Raw genomic sequence first — 25,192 nt, forward strand, 5'->3', positions numbered from 1 at the left:
TTGCCTTAAAACAATAATCCTAGACTGAACTGCTCAGCGCCTAACGTGCCAAGCGACCACGCAACCGGAACCCAGCCCTTTTGCGAGTGAAGCGGATATTTTTTCTTTGGCAATAATAAATGTTTCGCCAAACAAACAAAAAGGTATAAAATCACATTAACAGTAGCTTTCAAATATTTATATATTAAGAGCAGCGTTTCCCAGCTTTGCCCGGTCTACCTTGAGAACACAAATTGTGTCAGGTGACATATATTCAATAATCAGGCTTAAATAAAAAAGCACCATGCAAAATTACCCTTCCAAACAATGACGACAGATATTAAAATACTTTTAAGAAATTAAAATGCGGAAGATGGATTTTAAAAGCGTAACCATGGAAACATGAAATAAAATAAGTTTAAGAAATCAAATGGAAAATAAGGAAATAAACAATGGATTCGAAAAGCGTAACCTTGGAAACGTGAAAATAAAATGGTTGACAACCTGAATCAAAATGACATATTTCGAAATTGATTTTAAAACGCTTGTAACTTTTTGTCCTTTGAAGATAGAAGCTAATTTGATCGACCAAAAGGCCGAGATATTTCTGGAGTAAAAAATGTCGCTTTTTCCAATGGTGTCCAAAAGAAAACTGTGGGACAATTCCTTCAATTTTTATTGATAGATTTAATGAAGAGAGTATTGCCAAAATTTCAGCTAAGCCTAGAAAAGTTCTAGATAAAAACGCAAATTGCTCCCGTCGTAACGAAGTTAGAGCATTGAAACAAATTGCTTAGAAAGCGGAAAATTCTACCCTTTTCAACGATATAAAATATTAATATGTGCAAGTAATTTTTCACCCCTTTAATAGCCAATAATAGCAATTTACGTGAAATTTGGGCCTAAATTTGAATAAAAAAAGAACTATTTATCGGGTTTCTTCAAATTATAGTCTATGTTACTCAGTACGAAAGCGACTTTCATATAGTGAAAGAATTTTTTAAATTGGTGCAGTGGTTTCAGAGATTACCTCGAAAATATAAACATACGAAAATCCGCTCTCTCCCTTTATAATATTAGTAAAGATCTACTTATTATATTTTAAATGTACATTTCTTTTTCCATGATAGAACCGAAATCAATGTATTGATGTAAAAATTTTGCTTCAAAAGTATGAACTAAAAGAATATCATTAAACAAAAGTATTTTGTACACCATGTATTAATTTTTTCCAATACTTTATGACTTTTTTTCTTCTATATTTGTCTCAATTGTACTAAATTTTGACAAAAACTGTTTCTTGTTAGCATTACAAATGGTAATTTGTTGGCACCATTATTGGTTTGTTGTGCCTTCTCGCTATTTGGCTCCATACTCGGCAAGATAATATTTAGAAATTATATATTGCCTTGAAAATTTGCATAAAGGAAAAGCATAAATATGTTCCACGAATTCAAAGATATTTTCAAATATTTACATAATTATAATTGCAAAAAATTTTGAAAAGAAAGCTCAAACGAATAAGAGAAACCAACAAGGTCAAGTTTAGTCAAGTTTATCGTTAATTTCAAGCCAAAGAGATAATAAGAATTATACACAAACCCCTCTTGTTCAAGAGAAAGTGATGCTAATCTTGGAAAAGCATCGTCTCTCGGGAAAGAAATTTCAACTAGCATTAAATTGAAAAAATAGTAGAAATACACATAGTACGAAAGAAACACAGACACACACACACAAAAGGGTTTATCCAAAAATGACATGCTACAGACCCAATTTTTTTGAAGATAAAATACTTTCAGGCAATTGAATTAGATGAGGTGAATCACGCATTGTTAGCAGTATCACCGACAGGCGTGAATTCAGAAAGAGTAGTTTCAACTGTAGGAAAGTTGAGCACTAAAATGAGTTCCAGGCTTAGAGACAATTCAATAGATGCATTATGTTTTTTACGAGTATTGATTCTTTATTATGGCATTTGTTACTTCATTTTATATTTGTTCATAATACGTTTTCATAAAAATACAATTTTTGTACAAAATTATAAAATGTGGTCACGAAACAAAGTTTTCAAGCAATTTTTGAGAAATTTCAAATAGTGGTATTAATACCGGTATGCCGGTATCACGATATAAAAATACCGAATACCGGTATTGAATTTTTGGTCCGGTATTGTAATCCCTAAACCGGCGGACAATAAAGGTAATAAGCAGAACAATCTTTAATAAGCAGACATACCTTCGATTACAGTGATTAAAAAATGCTTTGTAACCAAATTACAGAGGATTGTTTTGTACAAGCACTTTATACTATACTAGCAGAACCCGCACAGTGATGCCCGTGCTAAAAAAGTAATGGAAGTTCGTTGAATAAAGAAAATTGACGCCCCCTCCCCCTTTAATGAGAAATAATCATTTTTCTTTGTATACAATGCATACACACCTTTTCAAAAAAAAAAAAAAACTAAGTTTCTTTGGAATTTAAAACTTTTCGTCAAATCATTAAATTAGATTTACAGTTGTTTTAAAACTCTATTTAGCGAGTGAAGCGGTTTTTACTACAGTCATGTTTAAATCCGGGATCAAAGAAAGTAAAAAATTGTTTTCAAAATGAATTGAAGAACACGGGGCAGTCCAATTTCCATGAGGAACTGCTATGGAACTTGTTATCCGTTGAGATCAGAATCTTGTCGGTGACACCGTCTACCCAGAACCTCATTTCGATGGAACTTGGCTACTTTTCACATTGAAATTTTGTTTGGATATCATTAAGTTTCGAAAGCTGAATCATAGTAATGTTGTTCTTTAGAATTAAATGTAAAAGCGCGTGCAAATACAACTTCCATCCCCCCTGCTTTTACGATGCACTGGTTTCTTTTCATTAGTAATTTTGAAGATATTTCGATAACTAGGGGGTTTGACGCTATCATCAATTATAGGCCATAACTGTTTGCTTCTGTCACTATCAGCAAGGTCATGGCCGAAGTACATTAGCCCTTGATCTTTGGCGTCCACAAATTTGGTGACAAATGGGAAAATTGCTAAGACTCCTAGTTTTTAAACTCTTCCCCCAGTTTCTACATTGTCTGGGGGGAATTATTATAACATTGATCGTAAAATATGCAGAATTGGCGAAAACATTTCCCCATATCTTATAATTCCGTGGCGCCAAGTTTGTGGATCTTTAAGAAATTCAAATGAAGCGAAGCAGCTAAAAGACGTAACCATGGCAATGCGAAACAAAACATCAGTAACTTTAATGGAGATTAGTTTTATTCGAACTTTATTTTTAACGGCTTGTAAACTTTTTTCCTTTGGAGATAGAAGGTTATTTTTACGACCAAAGGTCGAGATATTTCTGGAGTAAAAAATGTCGCCTTTTCCAACGGTGTCAAAAAGAAAACTGTCGGACAATTCCTTCACTTTTTATTGATAGATTCAATGAAAAAAGTATTGCCAAAATTTCAGCTAAGCCTAAAAAAGTTCGAGATCAAAACGCAAATTGCTCCCGTCGTAATGAAGTTAGAGCATTGAAACAAATTGCTTAGAACGCGTAAAATTCTACCCTTTTCAACGATATAAAATATTAATATGTGCAAGTAATTTTTCACCCATTTAATAGCCAATAATGGGCAATTTACGTGAAATTTGGGCTTAAATTGGAATAAAAAAAGAACTATTTATCGGAATTTTTTCGAACTATAGCCTATGTTACTCAGTAAGAAGGCACCTTTCATCCAGTGAAAGAATTTTTCAAATAGTTGCAATAGTTCCAGAGATTACCTCGAACATATAAACACACAAAAACCCGCCCTCTCTCTTTATAATATTAGTAAAGATAGTTCAGCTGCAGTAGTGTCGGACTGACACTTCAAGTAGATCATGTTGTTTATTACATGACTATAATTTATTGCACGATCCATTCGGGAATCGTACATTTAATCAAAATATATATATTTGTTGAACTTATAGTCCATTACCATAATTTAAAAAAGAATTTCTACGTAAACATAAGAGCTTTTAAAATTCTGTTAATTTGTTACGGATAAACTGGAATTTATAGAATCTGAGCAAACGCATAAAAAACCAAGATAAGCTATATTAAGTCGACATTAGGACATTCCAATCTTAATGTGCCTAAAGAATATATCAAGCACTAAAATATCGCCATTTGCCCCACAATATTTATCAAACATATGACGTCTTATTCCTACTTCAAGGAGGTATACAAGAGAGGAGCGATGGGGGCGATCGCCCCTCCCTTGAGGGAACCTGCACCGGCAATTTTTCTGAATTAAAGTCCTAAAATGCAAGTGTTGGTCCTTGTTCATGATGTTGAGGAAAGGAATAGGGTTCGAATCTCCCCTCCAGAAACTTTTCGGAATTTAAATTTCAAAAAGACAATTTTAGACGATCTTCGGCGATGTTGGGAGAAGAAGTTTGAAAACTGTAAATCATAAAGACGCGATTTTAGACACCTCGTGTAATTTCAGTGGAAAGAACGGGTTCAGTGACTATCCTCTGATAATTTTTCGAAACCGAAATTTCAAAAAAGTGCAATGTTTGACGACCTTTGATGATGTTGGGGAGGGGGGGGGGGGTTGACACATCCTTGACTAAATTTGTATATTTCAGTTGTTTTAGATGAAAATCATGTGACAACTCCCCCTCTTCCCCCCTCCCCCCGCGAGCATTTATAAATCAGATACGCAATAAGAGGTTAGTTAACGTTATACAAATAAAAAATTTGAAACATATTTGTTTAAATTTTATTAACACATTACCGTTGGATAAAATATTAAACGCTTACCTGAAATTGAAAAGGCGTCGTAGCAGATGAAAAATTGAAACTTTTGCTGATGTCTGTTTCAGGATTTAATTTGACTGTATACGATTTCAACATCACAGTTTTTGCCGTCCCAGGCTCACCCAGCAACATCACAGGCTTCAAAAAAATTAGAAAATTACACATCATAAAACTAGATCCAGATTTTTAAGAGATGTGCTGTGAGGTATCAGTGTTTATGGACCTTTTGGTATTTGTTTAGGTGATCCATACTCAATTTTGCACTAAAATCGTAATGCAGCAAATAAAACAAATATAATAGCAGTATAGAATGCCACAAAACTTCGTTTTAGAGTTCAGCTAGTTTTTTAGTACTCATGTGGCGTTTATCGTTAAAAACGAACTGGAGAATTTGTACTTGATGCTCAAAAATAGCATCGAAATTTTTTTTTTAATTTAATCTAGTTGCATATTTTAAAGATCTAAGTAAAACTACTTCAGCAGTTTTTTATGTGTAAAATCTCACTCAACCTAAAAAAAAAATAAAAAAATAAAAAATAAATAAAAAATAAAAAAAATTAAAAATAAAAGTGATTGTTCAAGAACAAGATACTGTTTCCAGAAATAATTTACGGGTCATTCTATGAGATAGCATTTTCAGAACTTTTATGCTTTCTTCACACGAGGATATTTATTTGAATCAACTTTTGAACAGGCGGTTATCAGGACGTACAGCTAAGTGGAAAATGAAAGAATCGCAGGTATCCTTTCGATGAGTTCAATCAACTTTTTAGTTGATTCTTTTTAGTTTAGTATAGGAGGCTTTAGAAGAACATTTGAGGCAGTGAGAAGCGAAGGGATCATTTGATATAAAGGCACCTTTTCACGTTCAGAGCAAAACGCGTTCAAAATTCAAACCGTTACGTTGGTAGGCTTTCCTTTAAAAGTATTTCTAAATCATGCTGTAGAGCAGCACCTAGCAAGGCTACCGTTACTATCTCTTGCCACAAAACATATGCGAGTTTGTCCTATCATTTGCACTGGTTACCTCATTTTTTTTTATTTTGGCGCTTACACTCATTTGCTTCTTGATAATTCATTTTTTCCTCTTTCAATATGTATATTGAATAATTTTTACAGTTGGCAATAAATGATTTGAAAAAGTTAAATTATGGAACATAATAAAAGGAGTACGTTGGAAATTTCTCGTAAAAATAAAATAAACTTCCAAGTGCTTTAAAATTAAATATAAAAAAAAACTGTGGGTTTCTTTGCACTTTGCAAATAATTTCTAGGGTGTACTAACACCAGTAAAATATCATATATCAGTGTTTTCACGCTTATTTTCTAAATTTTTACTTTTCTCAAACTCGCACGAGTATGTTATAAAAAGCAATTAAACTTACTTCCCCTTGCTTAGCAATGGTATGTATCAGAAAATCCGTCCTAACTATGTCGATATTAGGAACAAGAACCGATAAATATTCTATGCCTCCATGGGGATCATACATGTAGTCCTCGACCATCAATTTCCAGTGTTGCCATTCACCTGAAAACATGAATCCAATTTTGTGTTTTATTATTAGCTGTACCTCAAACGATGCACGATGTAACATTCAAACAGTCATACTATGAGTTCAGTCATAAAAAAAACTTTTCGATAATGATACGTTACTGTCAACTATCACTGTTACAAATATGAATGCATTGATACGATTTGAACGCATTGATGACTTACATCCATATTTGACTTTCAAGAAAACATTCTGAGCTAGCGAAGACAATATTGCGTTAATTGACTTTATTTACAGTGGAGCCTGTATTGTAACTAGTTGTAGCTCAACTGAGAATTTCACTTATAAATTTTTTTTAGCTAGTTGATTTTTTCCCCCCAAGAGAAATGATTCTTTACCAATGTTAATATTCTCTTCATCGATTTCCTTTCGATCAGGAGAGGTTTGATTTAGCTCTCAAGCGTTGAACTCATAAAAATCTAATCTTTTGATCGTTTCTTTTATGTGTTTGAGATTTCATTATGTGACTGCCAGACAGGGCAGGATTTAGACTTAACGGGGCCCTAAGCTGTTTCAGGTATGGGGCCCCCTTTTGTAGTTTGAACAACGTTTCTCTCGGTGGTGTAAGAGACAATTTTTTCCCCATTTACTATGTTTGTCTCTTTCCTCTTATACATACAGAAATACTTTTAATTTTTTTTATTGTTTTTTCCCTGACGTCCTTTCTGGATTGGATGGTATCAAGAGAGTGACCCAGGACTCCCTTTTAAGTGGAGTATAGAATATCCCCAGTTGTAGGGAATCCGGGGATTTCTCTCCCAGAGGAAAGTTTGAAAAAGAGATATAAAATTCTGCATTTTGAAGCCTTATAAGATGTAGTTGGAAATACAAAAATATTAGGACAGAAACAGGCAAACAAAATTTTTTTTAAAAGTTATATACTCTTTTGGAAATTAAGATAACGTACCGTAAAAATTGTTTTTGGTTTTGACAAATCATTGACATCAGTTGACAGAGAGAAAGAGCGCGGGAAGAGAAAAGGCAATGCATTGTTACTTGCTCACATAGGCTTTCGGTACCATTAGTATTTAATCACCCGTTCAACCCACCGACAAATACAACAATGAATTAAATATAAATTAATTAATTGTAAAAAAACGCTTTGGAAGAAATGGTATACAGATTTAGAAAATTATGAAACAAGACCATAACATACTGCCTATTTGAACAATTCATAATTTATACACTTGATAAGAAATAAAATTGTAGCCCAACTTTGCTTCGGATTTTTAAAGACTCATCTAATTATTTTCAACGACTCTACAACAATTAAAATTATTTAACTCACACCATTTGTACTTTCCAGTCTCTGATGTTTTAGTACTTGATTGCAAATTTTTACACTCCTGTTCTAACCTTGTAACGAACAGCTACTTTAAATTTAAAAGAAAAAAATATATATAGATTTCTCACGAAAACAACTTTTCTTCAGTTGCAAGTGGGACAGAAAACGAAAAGGAATAAAGGTAATGTTTTTTTTTTTTTTTTTTTATTATTTTTATTTATGCTTAACAGATAGATAATATGCAGAAGAAATAAGATAAAAGCAAGCAACACCAAAAGAGTTTCCAAAAAAAAAAAAAAAATACTGCATTCGGAACTATATAAATAACAAGATATGACGCATGTGAGTCACAAAAGTTTGTAGTAAGTTTCAGAAACGTAAGAACCGTGGTTTTTACATATTTGGTGCAGGATAAAGCAGGGAGCTGAGTTTTACATACACTTCTGTTTGTGAAAATTGCAACACCACGAAGGACTTACGCGAGTGAACTGAAAATTGCAGGAAATGTAAAGTAGGGCATGATATGCAAATGATTAGACTTGCAGACCGGTAGCGCTTGCGTATGCTGAGCAGCGCCCTCTGAACGGCGGATCGCACCGAATATAAATAGACGCTGTAGCGGGACGTGTATGATTATCGGTGATTATATGCTAGAAAAAACGTTAGCTGAATCTTTACTATGCCTCTTCGACGAAAGAAAGCGAAATTTGAGCAACTTTTGGAGTTTGAATGGGGCAGAATCGTCGGCCTTCGTGAAGCTGGATTGTCTTATCGTGCAGTAGCCGCTCGTATGCAGCGTAACAGCAGCACAATTATGCGTGTTTGGAAGCAGTGGACGGACGAGAGTCGGACAGCCCGGAAATCCGGGAGTGGACCCCGAAATGTGACGTCAGCTCTCGATGACAGACACCTGGTACGTATGGCGCTGACGAACCGCACAGCTTCTTCTAGAGAATTGGCAGCACAGTGGCCAACAGCTACAGGTGTTTCATTGTGTGCTTCATCAATTCGGAGACGTCTGCTGCAGCGTGGGCTGCGCGAAAGGAATCCTTTATAGAGGATTCCTCTCACTCAAAACCATCGCCACCTGCGGTTGGAATGGGCCAATGTGCATAGGAGCTGGCATGCTGATTGGCAGCAGGTCGCCTTTTCTGACGAATCCCACTTCAATTTGTGGCACTATGATGGCCGAATTCGTGTCAGGCGCTATGCCGGTGAACGGCACATTCCGGAGTGCATTATCGAACGCCACAGTGGACGAACACCCGGAGTTATGGTCCGGGGTGCCATATCATATCATGGACGATCAAAACTGCTACGAATTGTGTGCAATTTGAACAGTTCCCAATGCATAAATGAAGTTTTACAGCCCCAAGCTACTCCTTTCCTGCAAGGATTGCCAGGGGCTGTATTCCAGCAGGATAATGCCCGTCCACATGTCACCAGGACTGTCAAATCCTACCTTGATTCGCAGCAGGTACAGCTTCTTCCCTGGCCTGCATATTCCCCGGATATGTCACCGATTGAACATGTGTGGGATTTCGTTGGGCGGCGTCCCGCTCTTGATCCTCGTCCTGTTACTTCGACAGACGAACTTTGGTTGCGCATACAAACAATATGGAATGGTCTTCCGCAGGCAGACATTCAAACTTTGTTTCACTCCATGCCGAGTCGTGTAGCTGCTCTTATTGCGGCGCGTGGTGGCCACACAAAATACTAATTTCTATCTCTTTTTATTGTTTGTTTGGTTTGAAAATGTAATTATTTATTTGTACTATTACCAATAAACTGTGTATTAAATTTCATTCAACTATGATGCTTCCTTCATGGTGTTGCAATTTTCACAAACCGAGTGTATATTGGCATTCCTTCTCCCTACCCCCTTCCATTTAAGGTTTCTAGCCACACTTTTCCAAATTTTCTATTAACTTTCGGAAATTGGGGGCCCCTAACAAAGCGGGTGCCCTAAACTATAGCTTGCTTAGCTTGTACGTAAATCCATGCCTGCTGCTAGAAAATATTTTCTAGTTCACTATGTCTTTTGCTATACAAATTTTCAAGGCATTATTTAATTGATAAACATTATCTCGCCAAGTAAGTAGCGAGTTTGGACGCGAAATCAATATCGGTGACAACAAAAATTTCGATTTGTAAGACAAACAGAGAAAGTTTTTCTTGAAATTCAGAGCATTTGAGACAAATATCACAAAAATAATATTATAAAATATTACTGCAACTGATGGTTGGAATACATTATTCATAATACAGCTATCCGAGTTGATCCCATTTCTTTACTTGAATAACTTGTCATCATTTTTTCAAACAAAGCAGTCGATTTCCCCCTTTCATTAATCAAGTTTAGATTAAATAGGTTTTAAAACGTTGGCGTGATAAAAAAAAAAGGTTTATTTTTAAAAAGTGTGGAAATAACGATATTGCTCTAAAGATTTCATGTATCATGGAAGTATTTGCTTTTTAAATGTGTTTGATGCAGTGAGAAACAGAACGATTTCACGATATGAACCATAAGAATAGTATACTAGTGAACTTCAATGATTTAGAATCGTCGTAAAAGTATTTAGCTCAGCTGTTTCCTGAAGGTGCTCTATAATTCTTATTACTTCAGCTTTCAAAAAAACGATTTTCTGAGTTTTTTAATCTCTTCGCCTAGTATATGCTTTTATTAAAAAATAATAACGAAAGAACTTTCGAGTTTAAAAAAACTTTTAATCAAAAAAAAAAAAAAAAACTGAATCAGAAATTTCACAATGCATTAAATTAAATACGGTCCCCCCCCCCCCAAGTAACGATCTTAATGAGAAAATCCTTTCTATCTTTCCACCAATATGTTTTGTAGCGATGATCGTGCGCTTAAACTAAAGGAGCAACACAGGAGGGGAGTTTTCTTGCCCCTGTCTTCGGCTTTTTATAATTTACTTTTCTGAAAAAGAGGGAGAAAAAAAAAACATGAAATAAATCATAATATTTTGTAAAAAGTATACAGAAAACAAAGTCAAAATAAATGAAATCTCAAATGGACATGAAGCACACAGTTCGTTGTTTCTCTCCCCCCCCCCTTCCTCTTTAAACCATTTTTTGTTCGATTTTGATTTATTCAAGAAAATTGAACATTAGAGTCTACGGGAAAATTTGAATTCTATATAAGTCCTGATCTGACAAGCGAATCACTTGGAATAAGATTTATTAGAAAAAGCTGATGATGTGGAAGAAATGTGCAGATTTTTTTTCTTTTAAAATATTCATTTTTTTTTTCATCAGCGCGTTAAACACTAAGAGTATATATATAAATTAAAAATTAATAAACTTCTTTTATTTACATTTAAAGTGAACCTTACTCTATCTTACCGTTTATGTGTTTTTAAATAAGCTAATTCAAAAAATATCACTAGCACTTACGTTAGTATTATCGGTTATTTTAGCACTAGAACTAAGCGCTAAGTGTTTTGTAATTTGGTTTCGAAAAACGCATAAAAGGGAATTTCTGGAAATTGAAATAAACTATGTTAAAATAATAACGCTCCATGTAGTAACATGTCTTGCATTCTGAAAGTAGTGTGCTAGAGAATGTTTGCAATCGTAGGAAAAAAAAAAAAAAAAAACTGAGGTTCAATTATAGGTTTGAGAATAAAAAGGAGCTTCTTAATTACGCAAATTATAAGTGTTATAAGAATTAACGCACTGATAGCAAATTTATTAGGTATAAACATTGGAGCTTCTCAGTTACAAGGGGAAAAAATTCGAGTTCATTCTAAATGCTTCTTAAAAGTGGTTTTTTGTTCTTAGGAAGATACAAATAAAGATATTTTTACAGTTCATGAAATTTTGTTTCAAAACTGAGGCATGCAATATAATCGAAATTTTATGTTTGTCAGTTTGATCGCCGTGTCCTTCCCTACCCCCATAAAACGTGTCAAATGTATACTACTCTGATTCCGTGCCAGGCCCCCTCAACTAACGGACGTTTAGGTTCCGACAAGACTGACATATATTCTCGTCAACCCTTAGGCTATGTATAACTACTTCTCAACAATTTAACGCAGAACAATTTATTGTTGTTCTTTTGTCAATTCACCAAATCAAACAAATATGTTTACGAGATTCTAAATTTCAGTTTGAAAAACTATTTCTTAAAAAATAATTTCACAAACCTTTGGAGTCAACATTGTAATCGAAAATGGTATCTTCTGAATCTTCGAGTACAGGCAAATCGATGAAATAATCTTTATATTCCAACAAATACTGTTGAAACTTGATTCTATCCGTAATTTCCAAGAAAGCTCCGATGCTCCACATCAAACAAAATACATAACTTCTTTGCAAGATTGCCGACAGCACATCTAAATCCTTTTCTTCTTTCGGCAGTAAACCATTTAGTAGCTTGATCATCTAAATTACAGTAAAATTATTTGTTTTATCAAAAGCATGTGGTAGCTTTCATAACCGGAAAAACGAATTTAATAAACTTTTATATTACTTGGTTGATGATCATGCAAGGCAGGATTTTCATTCGGAAGACTAAGTTTTCCATCGACCAATTCAGAATAGCTTCAAAATTCCGGTCAAAAAGTTGAAGAATTGCCCGAGAGAGCAACTTTGGAATTTTATTCAGCCAAGCCTGAGACGAATGACACGAAATGAGTAAAACAATATTGCGTCAAAAAAAAAAAAAAAAAACTGTTGACAAAAAAAAAAAAACCGAGCAATTTTAAATAGTTTTCAAAATCTGTACGAAACGGAATCTGTGCCTACGTCACCGGGGGCCACTTTTCAGTACTGAGGACGGAGTTCCGTCTTTTTAAAAAGTCGGCTCTCCGCTTACTCTCTGCTGACTTACAGTAAAATAAACTTTTAGTTGAAATACTGAAAGTCATCAACCGATCGTGGCCGTATGCACGTTTATTTACGCACTAGAAAAATAAATAAATAAAATAAAAACCTAACAGCTTTCTGTACTCAATAGTAAGAAAAATGACTGACAGAATGCTAAACATCCAAAGGTTAATCTGTATGAAATCGGAAGACTGAAGCAAGCAAAGACTGAAGAAGACAAAGCAGCTTGAACTCTTCCTTGTATAATTGAACTTTTGTAGAAATGAACTTTTATTCGTGGGATTTATATGGAACAGTCTTCCCAAGACACTGTAACAAACTGTAATAGTACCCGTAAGCTCTATTAAAGATGACACTTCTTTGCCCGCGATCAACGAAGGCAACTACGACGTGGGTGTAGTGGAACCTATTATACCTGGTATCTTAAATAAGTATAATATAAATCTTAAGGAAACTAGATGTTACGCTTAGTCTGATAATCCTTAGTTCGATCAAATGTTAAGTTATGCATCGAATTTTAGAAACATTACACTTACTATACCCTTCCCTGTTACTCCAAAAAGCGGTAAACATTGTCAAAGTCATAACTCAGCTTATCAGAACCACACTATGTGTGAATCATTCGTGATCCTCGTCATGACGTCATTGCTTAGCGACGCGACCATTGGAATTTCAGCGAAGAACTTAAAAATGCAATTTTTTGAGAAAGAAAAATATACAAACTATTAATATGGGTTTCCAAGGCAAGCACGAAGAACTCATATAGACCATTCCATTCCTTGATACTGTAGCATGAGAAGCATTCTCCAAGTTGTGCACTTCGAACATGATCTTGCAGCAAGGAGACATGGGTATTCGATCGCCATTGGCCAAAGTCAAAGTCTTATTATCATCAAGTACCGAATTTAAATTTTCTATCCAGATGGAATCGACTGGGCCGTCAAGAACCAGCCATACATATTCACCTGTAAATGTGAAGAATTTTTAAAGCGATTATTCATAAAATTTTCTGCCATAACAAAACCATGCAGTCCTTTGATGGAACAAACTTTTTATGCGCACGTATAACAACGATTTAAGTATCTAAGTAACGAAATAATTGAAAAGCATTACTCTTTATTTTCACTCCATTACATAGAGTTGCTAATCGGAATTCCGTTAAACCGAAAAAGCGTTTTTATATCGTAGACAGATGATGTACGAATGTCTTTTGTTTTGTTTTTCAATTATAACTAAATTTTTTTTTTCAGCAGTTAAGTGTTCCTTTTTGAATTAAATTTTCCCTTTGCAGCTTCAGATTGAAAAAATCGGCAGCAGTGTAGCCAGTGCCAGTTGAGGAATAATTTATCAAAAGGAAACATAGCAATTTTCTAAAAATGTTCAGAAGGTGGAAAAAACGAATTGGGCTTATAAAAAAATAGTTTTATCATAACTTCATTGCTAATTCTTGAAACCAGGGAGTTATCTAGCATTTTAATGGCATGAATTGTCAGTTCAAAAACTCGTCACACAAGAACAGACAAACAAGGTACCATTTGACACAAATAAGGTACAAGTGTCCAAGACGATAAATGTTGAACCTATGAAAGCAGTCAATCGAAGTGTCATTCGATTTGTATAATGGTTCGGTTCAACCAAGTGATAAGTTTTCTTTTCGGTATTTGGAAGTTAACCCTCTGCTTACCTTTTTTCATCTTGAGCGTCTTCCTCCAAAGCGCAGAGAATATGCCATCTGTCCAATCATCAGTCGCCACGTCCAACCGTCCAAACATCTGAGGTGTAGTGATGGCCTTAGGATTCATTCTCATTTCCTTGTGCTGTTTCCCCATCAAAGTCAAAGCACCCATTAGTCCCTTGATGCAATTGCTCTTGCCTGCGCCAGTGGGTCCCAGGATGACAATTCCATGCCTGACAAGTTGAGTCTCGTATAGCTATAAACATAAATACAATCATAATGATAAGTTTTGGGATTATAATACGTTGATATTAAAGTTAATTCAAAGCTGAACCACTTCTGATATTTAAAGACACATTGTATTTTATCAGTTGGTTTTCGAAACGATTTTACAATAAATAATTCTGCAATCTGTGAAAATTGGGTGAAGAAAAACTTTACGAGAGACCTGGTCGTATGAAAATATTTGTTTAAAGTTAAACTAGCTATAGGGTGGAGCACGGGAACTTCTTTTTTTGAATTTGCCGTGCAAAAAATGTAGAACATCATAGAGTTGTGGGGAGAAGCTCAACGGAAGAATCTGAATGGGAAGTTTTGTTACATCATGCTTTCAGTTGCCATCATGCTTTGGTCGAGACAGCATCGCGCTTTTACTGTGGAGACGTAGTTTAGTTGTCATGTTCGCTCGCCTGATTTAGCCCCCTGTGACTATTTCCTGTGGAGTTATATGAAGTCGCGGGTTTAGAAAGATCGTCCATGAACCCTGGAGGAATTGAAGAACCGCATCCGAGGCGAAACAGCCAATATACCGGTCGACATGCTCCAAAGAGTTGACCAAAACTTTTGAGTTCGACTGAATCAGTGTATGGAGGTATCTGACTGAAGGACTGAATCAGTGCGCAATGGAGGGCAACAATAAGTGTTGCCAACACTTATAAGATATTGTTTTCAAAACAGTGTAAAACATACGAGTAATCTCCCATTATGTGTGACAGTAAAAAGACAATAATGAAAAAAATTCAGGTATGTAAAATGTTTTATTTCATTTCAAAAAGAAGTTTCCACTCCCCACCCTCTATAATTAACCCAGTTGTGGGGTGACATGTAAATATTTTCGACATTATCACTCTTTTTTGTGCCTTTTCAAAGTTCAGAGCCAAATTTTTCATCTTTTCCAAGACCGAATACCCTTACTGATCATACGAAGAATATCTCATTTTCCACGGAAAAATTAATTGTGGGAGCTTCTATCAGGGAATTTCGTAGCATCGAAAAATGAAATTACCGACTATTTTCCAGGTATTACTTCAGAGAACTGGGAGTTTAAACTGACAAGTGATGCTTTTAAAATCGACTTAGATACACTTCCAGATCATGTTCAGGAACAAGCAATAGATATAAAATGTGTTTTTCAAGCACATGTGCAAACATTAATGCTGAAAGCCATTTTTGTGTTTATCCAAAATTTCCTGAGAGTGATTAGTGCTACATGACAGCCTCTCCTAGATTTCAGACTATTTCCAATTAATTTGTATTTTGTCCTTTGATTCATTGATGTCATTTTTTCTAATATTGATTGAATCAAAGTAAAAGCCCTTCCTTGCCGCGATCCCCCTTCTTGTGGGTACTCCTGCAGTGGTATGTTTCGTATTATATGGAAAGACAGCGTTTCTTCAAATGGAAAAAAAACTATATTTTCAAGTAATTTTGTCTGAAATGGATTCCTAGATTTCCCAAGATTGTCAGACACCCTACTTCTGGCATGAGTAATCATTTTGATACCTTTAGTACCATACAGAGGCAAAACCTAAAATATATTGGAACTTGGGAAAGGTTTTGTGGGGAAACTCGAATGAAATCAGCGAAAATTTTTTCAGAAAATAAACAAACAAAAGAGAAACAAAAATACAGTTGTATGAAAGATTTGCTGTCAGAGGAACCTCTGTCTAGTCACATCAACTAAGTTTTGATCTTACCTGGAGAAGTTTTACTTTCCAAGCCGAATACGATACTAGACCGTTCTCTTTTACTTGTTGCTCAATGGCGTCTTCTAGGGCTGTGTCCCCCTTTTTATGGTCACGAATACCAGGAAACAAATCGTTCAGCAAAGACAGGAATAAAGGCTCGTTCTCATCTATCTGAATTGGATTAAAAACAAGACTTTAAAAATTACCACCTATCAAAATAATGATGTTCATGATATTTTACTTTTTATTCCGAGTTTTGAGATCGTTAATAAAGATGATAAATATAAGCACTCACACTCATTTGAGTTGATGTTCGATTTGGGGACAGTTGTTGCGAGTGCAAATGTTTGATTGCACCCTTCCCCTCTGAAAGTTTCTGAGAGAGCGAAAAAGAGAAAGGTGTACCTCTTGGCATATTTTTCCTCTTAGTGAATATTTTTCGTTTTATTCATTGCCACCATGATTGGTCAAAGTCACATTAAAAACTACGTCCATGAAGGTACCATACGCTTTTTTGTCTTGTTAATGAACTTTTGAATGAAATACGTTATTGAAAAAACCTAAAAGTTTGATTAAAATGAAACATCATCCACCAGATAGTTAAATTATTCCATTCAAATTTCAAGTAATCCGCCAAATAAAAATCAAGCAATTAAATAAAGTAAAAAGCTCGATTAAAATAATTCACCTACTAAATAAATTAATAAAATCTCCCTTAAAATTTTAAATTTTCTGCCAAATATATCAAGTCATTAATAAATATTCAAAGTTCTAAATGAAAAATCAGGAAAAGGAGAGAAACATGGCGGTGCAGTAAACGTCATTTTTCTAGATCTACCAAGGTGAGCGTAAGTAGGAGGAAGTAGGTTGAAAGCCCCTATAGTGGAGGAGCCGACGCATCCGCCATTTTGGAGCAAACTTGATCCAGTACTTCGCAGCGATTGCATTGCTGCTGATGTTTACATTTCTTTAGCATGTGTTAAATTGAGTCAAATGGGTGGTTGTTCCGCTATTAATTGTGCAAACAGCTCCACAAAAAAGGATTTCCGCACTTCAGATTTCCAGCAGATCCAGAAACAAAAAAGAAAGTGATAATTAATAGCCGACGAAGTGACTGGCAGCCTGGAAATAGAACTCGCTCGTGTGAGGTTAATATCGATTTATTACTCATGATTTTACTATCATTACATTATAAATGCTCTATAATCTTTGCTAACATGTTTCAGTGTTCTGCGGAATGTCTTTCATTCTGTATTTCCCTGTTGTGCGACAAGTACGCTTGCTCCCGCTTGCTCCAATATGGCGGATGCGTCGGCCTCTTCAGTTACAGGGGTTCTAGGTTGGAAGTACGCAAGTCGCCTAGACAGGTGACGTATTAATCATGGAAATTCTAAATAGGGTTGGTTGAGGTAAGTGGGACCGCTTTTGAGAACAGTTCGTTTTTGAAACCTTATACAAAAGTTTTGAAATGAAAAAAATTAAACCTATTGCCGTATTTTATCTTGGACATTATTAGTAAAAAAAAGTTCATCATTATTTTCTAAAATAATGCTTTGAATATTCTTAATGATCATATTTTTACAAAAATCAAATGGATTTCCCACTTACCCCATAATAGGGGTAAATGCCCCCTCCCCCTTTCCTTTTATTGAAATTTAAATCAAGCAGCACATCTAAAAAAGGGGTAAGGGGTTTTTTTCTTAATAAAGTTTTCAGCATGATTATTTTTCGAGGGAACTGCATCCGTTTATGAGATATTAACTGTCTTCTAAAACAGTATGACGGAAAATTTTTCAACAAAAAACAAAACAATTACATCTGGGAAATTTAATGTACGCCTATAGGTGCATATTTTACATTTACATATAAAAGTGTGTTGAATAAACGTAATACAGTTCACTAAGATCAATTTCGGTAAATTAGCCAAAACTATACGTTGAAAAAGAAATTTGAAACACTAAATGGATGCGTCAAGCGTCAATATAAAGTTGGCTTAGGAAGAACTATTATAACTTCATCCACAGTAATAATTCTAAAATATCTGCTACCAAGCCAATAAAAAATGTCACTTTTTCTATTCGTTCTTCCAAATTCAGCTGTAATTTTTTTATTTGTATCATCAACTTCTAACGTTACAATGACAACTTTATGGTTTCCTTTGATGTAAGTTTCACAAATACATAATCACCAGTTTTAGTAGTTTTGTAGTTCAACTATCAAATTCCTACTTGATCATCATAGTTATGTGGTATATTTCACTCATAGATATTTCATCTGAGTTGCTTTTAATTTTTAAATCCTCACTATAATGGGGGGAACCACTTACCTCTTATTGCAAAAATTTACTTTAAGTTAAACCATACACAAAAGTTGGATTATGATTAAAAAAATTAAAAAATATTGACCTGGAAACACTTTGCAAAAATGTTGCTTGAACTCGCAAAAAAAGTATTTTTCAGAATTTTTTTTACTAAGTTCTATGACCTAAAAATAAATTCCACAAAACCCAAATATATGCAAAACCAATCACTATAAGTATGACATGAACAGTGTAAAAAATATTTAAACCATTTCCATGTTTCAGTTTGGGGGGGGGGGGGTGACCACCCCCAACTTAGCCAACCCCAACTTAGTTTTTATTTCAAAAAAAAAAAAAAATGTTCAACCTTTTGCGGTGGGGTGAGCGTCTAACAATTTAAATGCATTTCATTTTATGATTTTCTTTGACAATGTCTTTACCGCATATCAACACCAAACATTTAAAGTTTTCGATTTCATGCGCTAAAATTCAACAAATATGACACAGATATGTACTGCATACACAATCAAAAAGTCAATGCAAAAGCGTCCGAATTTCAATTTAAATTTAGTACATAGTATTATCGTGTTCGCTATATTTCATATGCATTACGGCAGAACAATGCATACATTTCCTTTAAAATTTCTCTAGAGACGAAAGTTTTGAAACATGGTCGTCATGTAATCTTTTTACTACATGGAGTAGGTGCTGTTGCAAGGATTTTTAATACAAGCTTTTGAAAAGTCATATGCGGCAGTGAGAAGCCAAAAATCAAAGAAAGGAGAAAAATGAATGAAAGCCTACCTAAGACGTTCTATTTATAGTCGTTTTACTCAAAACTTGAAAATGTCTGCTTACATCCCTTCGCTTCTCACTGCCTCATATGAGGCAGTGAGAAGCAAAGGAATGTAAGTGGACATGTTATAATACATGTTATATCCTTGGTAGACTTTCATTGAAAAGTTTTTCTAAATCATGCTGTACGTTAGTACCTACCAGGGCTACTAGTACCATATCTTGCCCCAAGACAGAGGAGAGGCTCACCTAACATTTGTTCTGGTTTTCTCCATTTTTTTACTTTTGCCACTTACATCCTTTTATTTCTCACAGCCTCATATAACTAGGTTACAAGACAAGCACATAATGTGATGCTCAAAAGCTGCTATGTTTTCTTTTCGGAAATTTTCCAAACAAAGTTATTTCTTGCTTGCAAACAATCACCAATGCAAGAAATGCAATAGAATGTATAGTGTGGCTCTGAGAAGTTGAAACTTGACCTTGAAAATATCAATTTTTCTCTCTGGGGAATTCAGTGAAAAAAGAAAATGTTATTGGCGCGGTTTTGAGTTGGAATAACTTCGTGAAACCACTGCGGCAATAACGCAAAACTCAACTTAGATTCAATTACCCTTCCTTAAGTAAGAAATTATTTTTTACGCATAATAGTCCTGTTACTCCCCAAAAAGAAGTATATATTGTCAAATTCAAGCTTTTTTTCTATAAAAATCACATACGTTCGTCCAATTTACATATTTTATTGTAAGTGGATTATCCTTGGAAATAACAGCTGCACGGCCTAAATAGATTTTCTTTTCTTTTTGCATTTTATTTCAGTAACTGTTGAAAACAGATAGTGTTCTTACCAGTTTAGATAGATTCATATCTTTCAAAACCCTCATCACAATAGCACTCTCTGAATCTGTGAAGTTTGAGCATTTGATCGCACCAAGAGTCCTTAAGACAGACAAAATGTTGCGAAGTCCAAAATCGTAATGAACCTACAGAAAGAAAAATCAATTCATAGATAAAGATATCGTTTAATAATTTAAACTATTGTAACAGTTTAAACTATTTCAAGTAATAGTAAAACTTTTCTGAAAAAATAATGAATAACGAATTAAGTGTAACAGAAAATTGTTTAAAATTTCGGCATGCCAGAAAGCAGGCATCTTGACGCTTGACGACTTTAAAACTAAAATCAATACCTTTGATGTATACTTATTGCACGTAAAAGTTATGAGAAAGAAGCATATTCCTGTAGAACTGCACTGTCATGTATATATATTTAAAAAAAAAAAAAAAAAAACAGGTACAAACGGTAGTTTAAGATTACGATTTAAGGTTGAGCAAATATGTTTAGCTTGATCATAATGCGGGGCTGTGTACTCTGGAAAATACGCATAAAAGCTAGTTCGTATTAACAAAACATTACAATATATCAACAGTATTATGCGTAATTACTGCATGAAAGTCACAGAAACAACACCGATAGACATGGCATGCAAATCAGGCATGGATCCAGAAAGAGTCATTAGGAGGGGGGGGGGGATTCTTAAGCGACCAAAGGTTGCTTCAAGATGCGTTTTGGGGACTTCTTTTTAGATTCACTTTTGGTTTCAGACGGAAAATAGGAAATCTATAAATGATACCTTTTTAAGTTAACACGACAAAAAGCTAGTCACACAAATGAAGGTTTACCCTTTTTTTCTCTTCAAATTTTTAAATAGCTTTGCGTTTATCACGCCGATTTCTGGATTCATGGCGGATAATGAGGATAATTGTCTACTTCTCGAGAAGGCCGAAAAAATAGTATAAGATCCGAAAAGAAAAAGAAAGCATACCTGCTTTGATAACTGTTCTTCACACAGCTTGTATAAAGTGTAAAATTTTCTTGCTAAGGTGATGTTTTCGATAAAGCCACAACTCGCTAATTTTACTCTAATAATGATCTGTCTGTCTGGAACCATCATAGCAACAGTGCGAAATTGAATTTTCAAGTTTTCAGGTAACTCTTGTCTCCCTGCATATCCTGGGTTCTGAAAGAAGAAAGGTTACAAATATTGGAGTACATTAAATAACAGTTGTTAAAAAATTTATCTATAACTCTGCCAAAAGTGTTCGTACACTTGCCATTTTCAACAAAATAGAGCCCTATCCATTAATTAAAAGTTAATATTTCAGAATGGTTATTCATATAATCATAAGATATCTGATCTATTTTTAATAAAACTGCATGAAAAAAATTCCTTAATATAATACAACTTGATTTTTAAGTAATCAATAAGCAAAAGGTACCAAAAAACATGAATTTATTCAGAAATATTTCAGAGTACTTCGGCTGCTTAAATAAATTTGGGGTAGATAATTATCAATCTATATCTATTTGTATGAATATTAATTTGCATAAAATATTTTCTATATTTATCTCCAGTACCGTCGTTTGGAATTTTTTCAAAGGAGAGGCGGGGGGAGGGTCAAAAGATTCTTTTCTATCACTATTTATTTTGACCTAACCGCCAATCTCTAACAAAAAAGAAAGATCATGCAAAAAAAAACCGCGCACTTTATTTGTTTAATTAAAAGAGTACCAAAAAAAAAGCCCTATGTGCAAAAGATTAAAAAATCTCACTGCTTTTATTGAATTAAATTCACACAAATATGTAACGTCGAATAAACGTAGCAAACAGTGTATCATTATTTTTCACTACCGCTAATTCTTGAGTCATAATTGATTTAAAATACCTATAAATAAATTCAATACTCCTGTGTAGATTTAAGCACCAACAGTGAAAATGGATTGATAGTAGAGATTAGAAAGAGAACAGACAGTCATAGAGTAAAGAAATTTACATTTGTTGTATACAGCGGTGCAATAATGAGCGGGGTTATGATAACATGGTCGCATCGCGAGAATAATTCCACCATTCTCGCGAACGACCAGAATAAAGTAGCAGGCTGATTGGTTTGCATTTTAATTAATGTTTTATCACAATTTCAAAAACGTGCTTCATAAACTTAATGTCTAAGTTTAATGTAAAGTTCAGCAATGGAATGTTTTGAATCAAAATGTATTTCAAGATATTTAACAAGAAGCTAAGGATCTTGTTCTTCAATTTCTTAACATAGCGGAGCCTCTCTGTGTAATTTCTTTACTATATGAAAGATAGTGGAGACTAAAAGAGTCAAGAATAGAAATCGTAAAAAGAGCAAAAGAATGAACTAGAATACTTCGAAAAATTTTTTAAAAAAGGGTAATTTTTGAAAATTTTGCAATCTTTCACTAATTTAAAATCCTTTGAAACGTGAGGACTATTGTTAATTATGGGGACTGTCCGCATGCAATTGCAACTCATGGTCTCCTTAATTCGTATCACTTTCTAAAGGGCAAAATTTTAACTAAGTTTGATTTCAAATTTTTGGTTGAACGAATAAACGAAAATAATCAACGCATTCATTTTTTTCTGCCCCTTTTACTTTTTTTAAATATTTCGATTTCGAACTACGAGTTTTAGTCTTTTCGCTTGTCTCCAAAATAACTTCTCTCTATCGATTTTTCAACATTTCTTCCCTTGCGTGACTGGCAGCAACTTCCATTCTGTCATGTGGCGCCATCTAGTTTAGCAGAAGAGAGCCAACTAACACGTGATGTAATCAAATGTTGATGCAATGTTGTCGAGGAAATACGAAATATATATGTGCGAGTGTTAATTCTGCAACCTCCATTTCAACTGGAGCGTGTAAAGAGGCATGATTGTTGTTCTTCTGTCACAAATTGTTTGACAAACTCCAAACAGATCAGCTGATAAGCAGCAGTAGTCAGAAATCTCCATCGCCAAGTGCTGCATTGATATTTTGACTACCTATGAACTCTTTCGTGCGTGCTTCAAAAATGTTTTCTACTTCTTCAAGCAAATATATCAATGTTCTCCCCTTTTTCGTTGAAGGAAAAGTGTGCAAAGGATTCGGTCGCGGCAGCAAAGAATTGGGAATCCCCACAGCAAATTTCAGTCATCAGGTGATTGAAAACTTGCCCAAGGAGTTGGATTGTGGCATCTATTTCGGTTTCGCAAATGTCAACAGCGGACCAGTTTACAAAGCCGTTTTAAGCATTGGTTGGAATCCTTATTACCAGAATGATAAGAAATCCTTAGAAACGCACATTCTACATAATTTTGAAGGTGACTTTTATGGTGCTAATTTGAAATTAGTCGTTTTAGGTCACATCAGGCCCGAGAGAGACTTCCTGTCGTTAGACGAGTTGATTGCAGAAATCAAGAACGATATTAAAATTGCAGGAGAAAATTTAGATCTTGATGAATATACAACGTTCGCTCAACATCCTTTCTTTACTGCAATTTCTGAAAATAATGTCAAGTGAAAAATCACTCACTTGTGTATATTATTTATTCAAGTAAACGTTAGTGAGAAAGTTGACTTTGCAGAAATTTAGACCTGTTTTTTTATTTGTAAGCATTATTTCACGCGGGTGTTGGTGGAATATATCGGTATTAAGAAACTCTTATATAAAAGAATTATAATAATCCGAAAGGACTATTAGTATTGAACAAAAATAGAACTTATATAGGTGTCAAAATATTTAATATGTTTGGTTCTTTGAAAAATTAACTAACTACTAATCATGTTTTCTACCATTATTATGAATGGTTAATTTACTTTACCAATCTTAACATAAGGTTTTGTTGTCAGTATCTGAGTTTACACTTTTTTTTTAAACTTCTTTTTCTCTCAGAGCCTTATGCCATGTTCTAATTTTATGTTGTGGACAAGTATTAATAGCATATTGAAGTATTATTTGTTAAGTGATTTTCTCCTCCCCTTTTTAAAGCTTTTTAATTTTTTTTTTTATAGCTTTATATTTTACATTGCCCCTCCCTCTAGTTTTACCAACTTTTGTTATCTCTTTGTACTTCTTTTTTACCTATTTGATATATCACAATATATCATTTTTCTAAATGAATCCATTCCTGTATAATTTTAAATGTTTTTTTTTAATCCTCCTATTTTACAAATTTATCTAGTTCTTAGTAGGTATACCTAGTAACTACAAACATGGCTTGACTTATGTGTATTTAATAGTACCTGAATAATCTATTATATATCATTTATAAGTTTATTTGTTATATTTGATAACTAAAGCAGTGTTGCCTTCTCAGTATTTTATTTTGTGTTTCAAAATGTATATTTTTAAGTTAAAACTAGAGAGGATTTGAGCCTAAAATTCTATGTCTAAAAAAGATCGTAAACTTTTAGATATTTTTAGAAAAACATGTAATACTAGTCTACGAGAGTAAAAGAGTGACACTTAGTTATTTTGAAGTAAGTTGTATTGTTTACAATTTTGAGTTGAATACTCTTTTTCACTTTATTTATATGTAATGGACAATTTTGTAGTAAATTTTGATTTCAAAAATAGTTGTACAACATCCATTGGAAAAAATATTGAGTTTTGATTTTTAAGTTAAACTTATAAAAGACCAAAAATGTTTCCTATTGAATATTTATTATTGAGTTTATCTTATTGTGATATTATTTTTTAAAGTTGGTGTTTATAGAAATTAAATATTTTTAACAGAAGTGCTTTATTCTTTTTGAAATTTTTTTTTTCCAATCATGTCACAAATTATAACAGAAATTAAATTTACTTGTCTAAATCTTAATTTATTCTTAATTTCAATGCTCCAAAATGTTTTCAAGCAAGTTTGGCTGTAATTCTTTTTATCTTTTTTTATGTGTAGGGGAATGTGGGAGAAAGGGCAATTCCACCTTTACGGACATAACAATCACAGACTTAAAATACACATAATTTAAATTTGGTTTCATAAAAAGCTACTTTTTTTTCTGTTGTATAGTTTGATGTTATTTATGCTACCAAAAATTTGGGTGCAGATTGCTTGATTACAAAAAGTAACAAAAATTTAAACTGCCTATTACGGACGTTACTCAGAAAACAGCAAAATGTATACATTGTCATACAATTGC

General features: G+C 33.9%; 1 protein-coding gene across 1 annotated transcript in view; it reads right to left on the minus strand.

Moving 5' to 3' along the window:
• The window catches only part of LOC129220057 (dynein axonemal heavy chain 5-like), a 274,414-nt gene that overhangs the window by 130,161 nt on the left and 119,061 nt on the right, over positions 1-25,192 (minus strand). Inside the window, exons 30-38 of the mRNA XM_054854398.1 lie at positions 21,034-21,228; positions 20,056-20,190; positions 16,123-16,284; positions 14,156-14,402; positions 13,195-13,436; positions 12,116-12,256; positions 11,790-12,027; positions 6,168-6,310; positions 4,786-4,920 (exon numbers count right to left, since the gene is read on the minus strand). Coding sequence (XP_054710373.1) covers positions 4,786-4,920; positions 6,168-6,310; positions 11,790-12,027; positions 12,116-12,256; positions 13,195-13,436; positions 14,156-14,402; positions 16,123-16,284; positions 20,056-20,190; positions 21,034-21,228 — 1,638 coding nt within the window. The remainder of the gene's footprint in view (positions 1-4,785; positions 4,921-6,167; positions 6,311-11,789; positions 12,028-12,115; positions 12,257-13,194; positions 13,437-14,155; positions 14,403-16,122; positions 16,285-20,055; positions 20,191-21,033; positions 21,229-25,192) is intronic.

This window comes from Uloborus diversus, chromosome 4, assembly GCF_026930045.1.
Source record: "Uloborus diversus isolate 005 chromosome 4, Udiv.v.3.1, whole genome shotgun sequence".
Lineage (NCBI taxonomy): Eukaryota > Metazoa > Arthropoda > Arachnida > Araneae > Uloboridae > Uloborus > Uloborus diversus.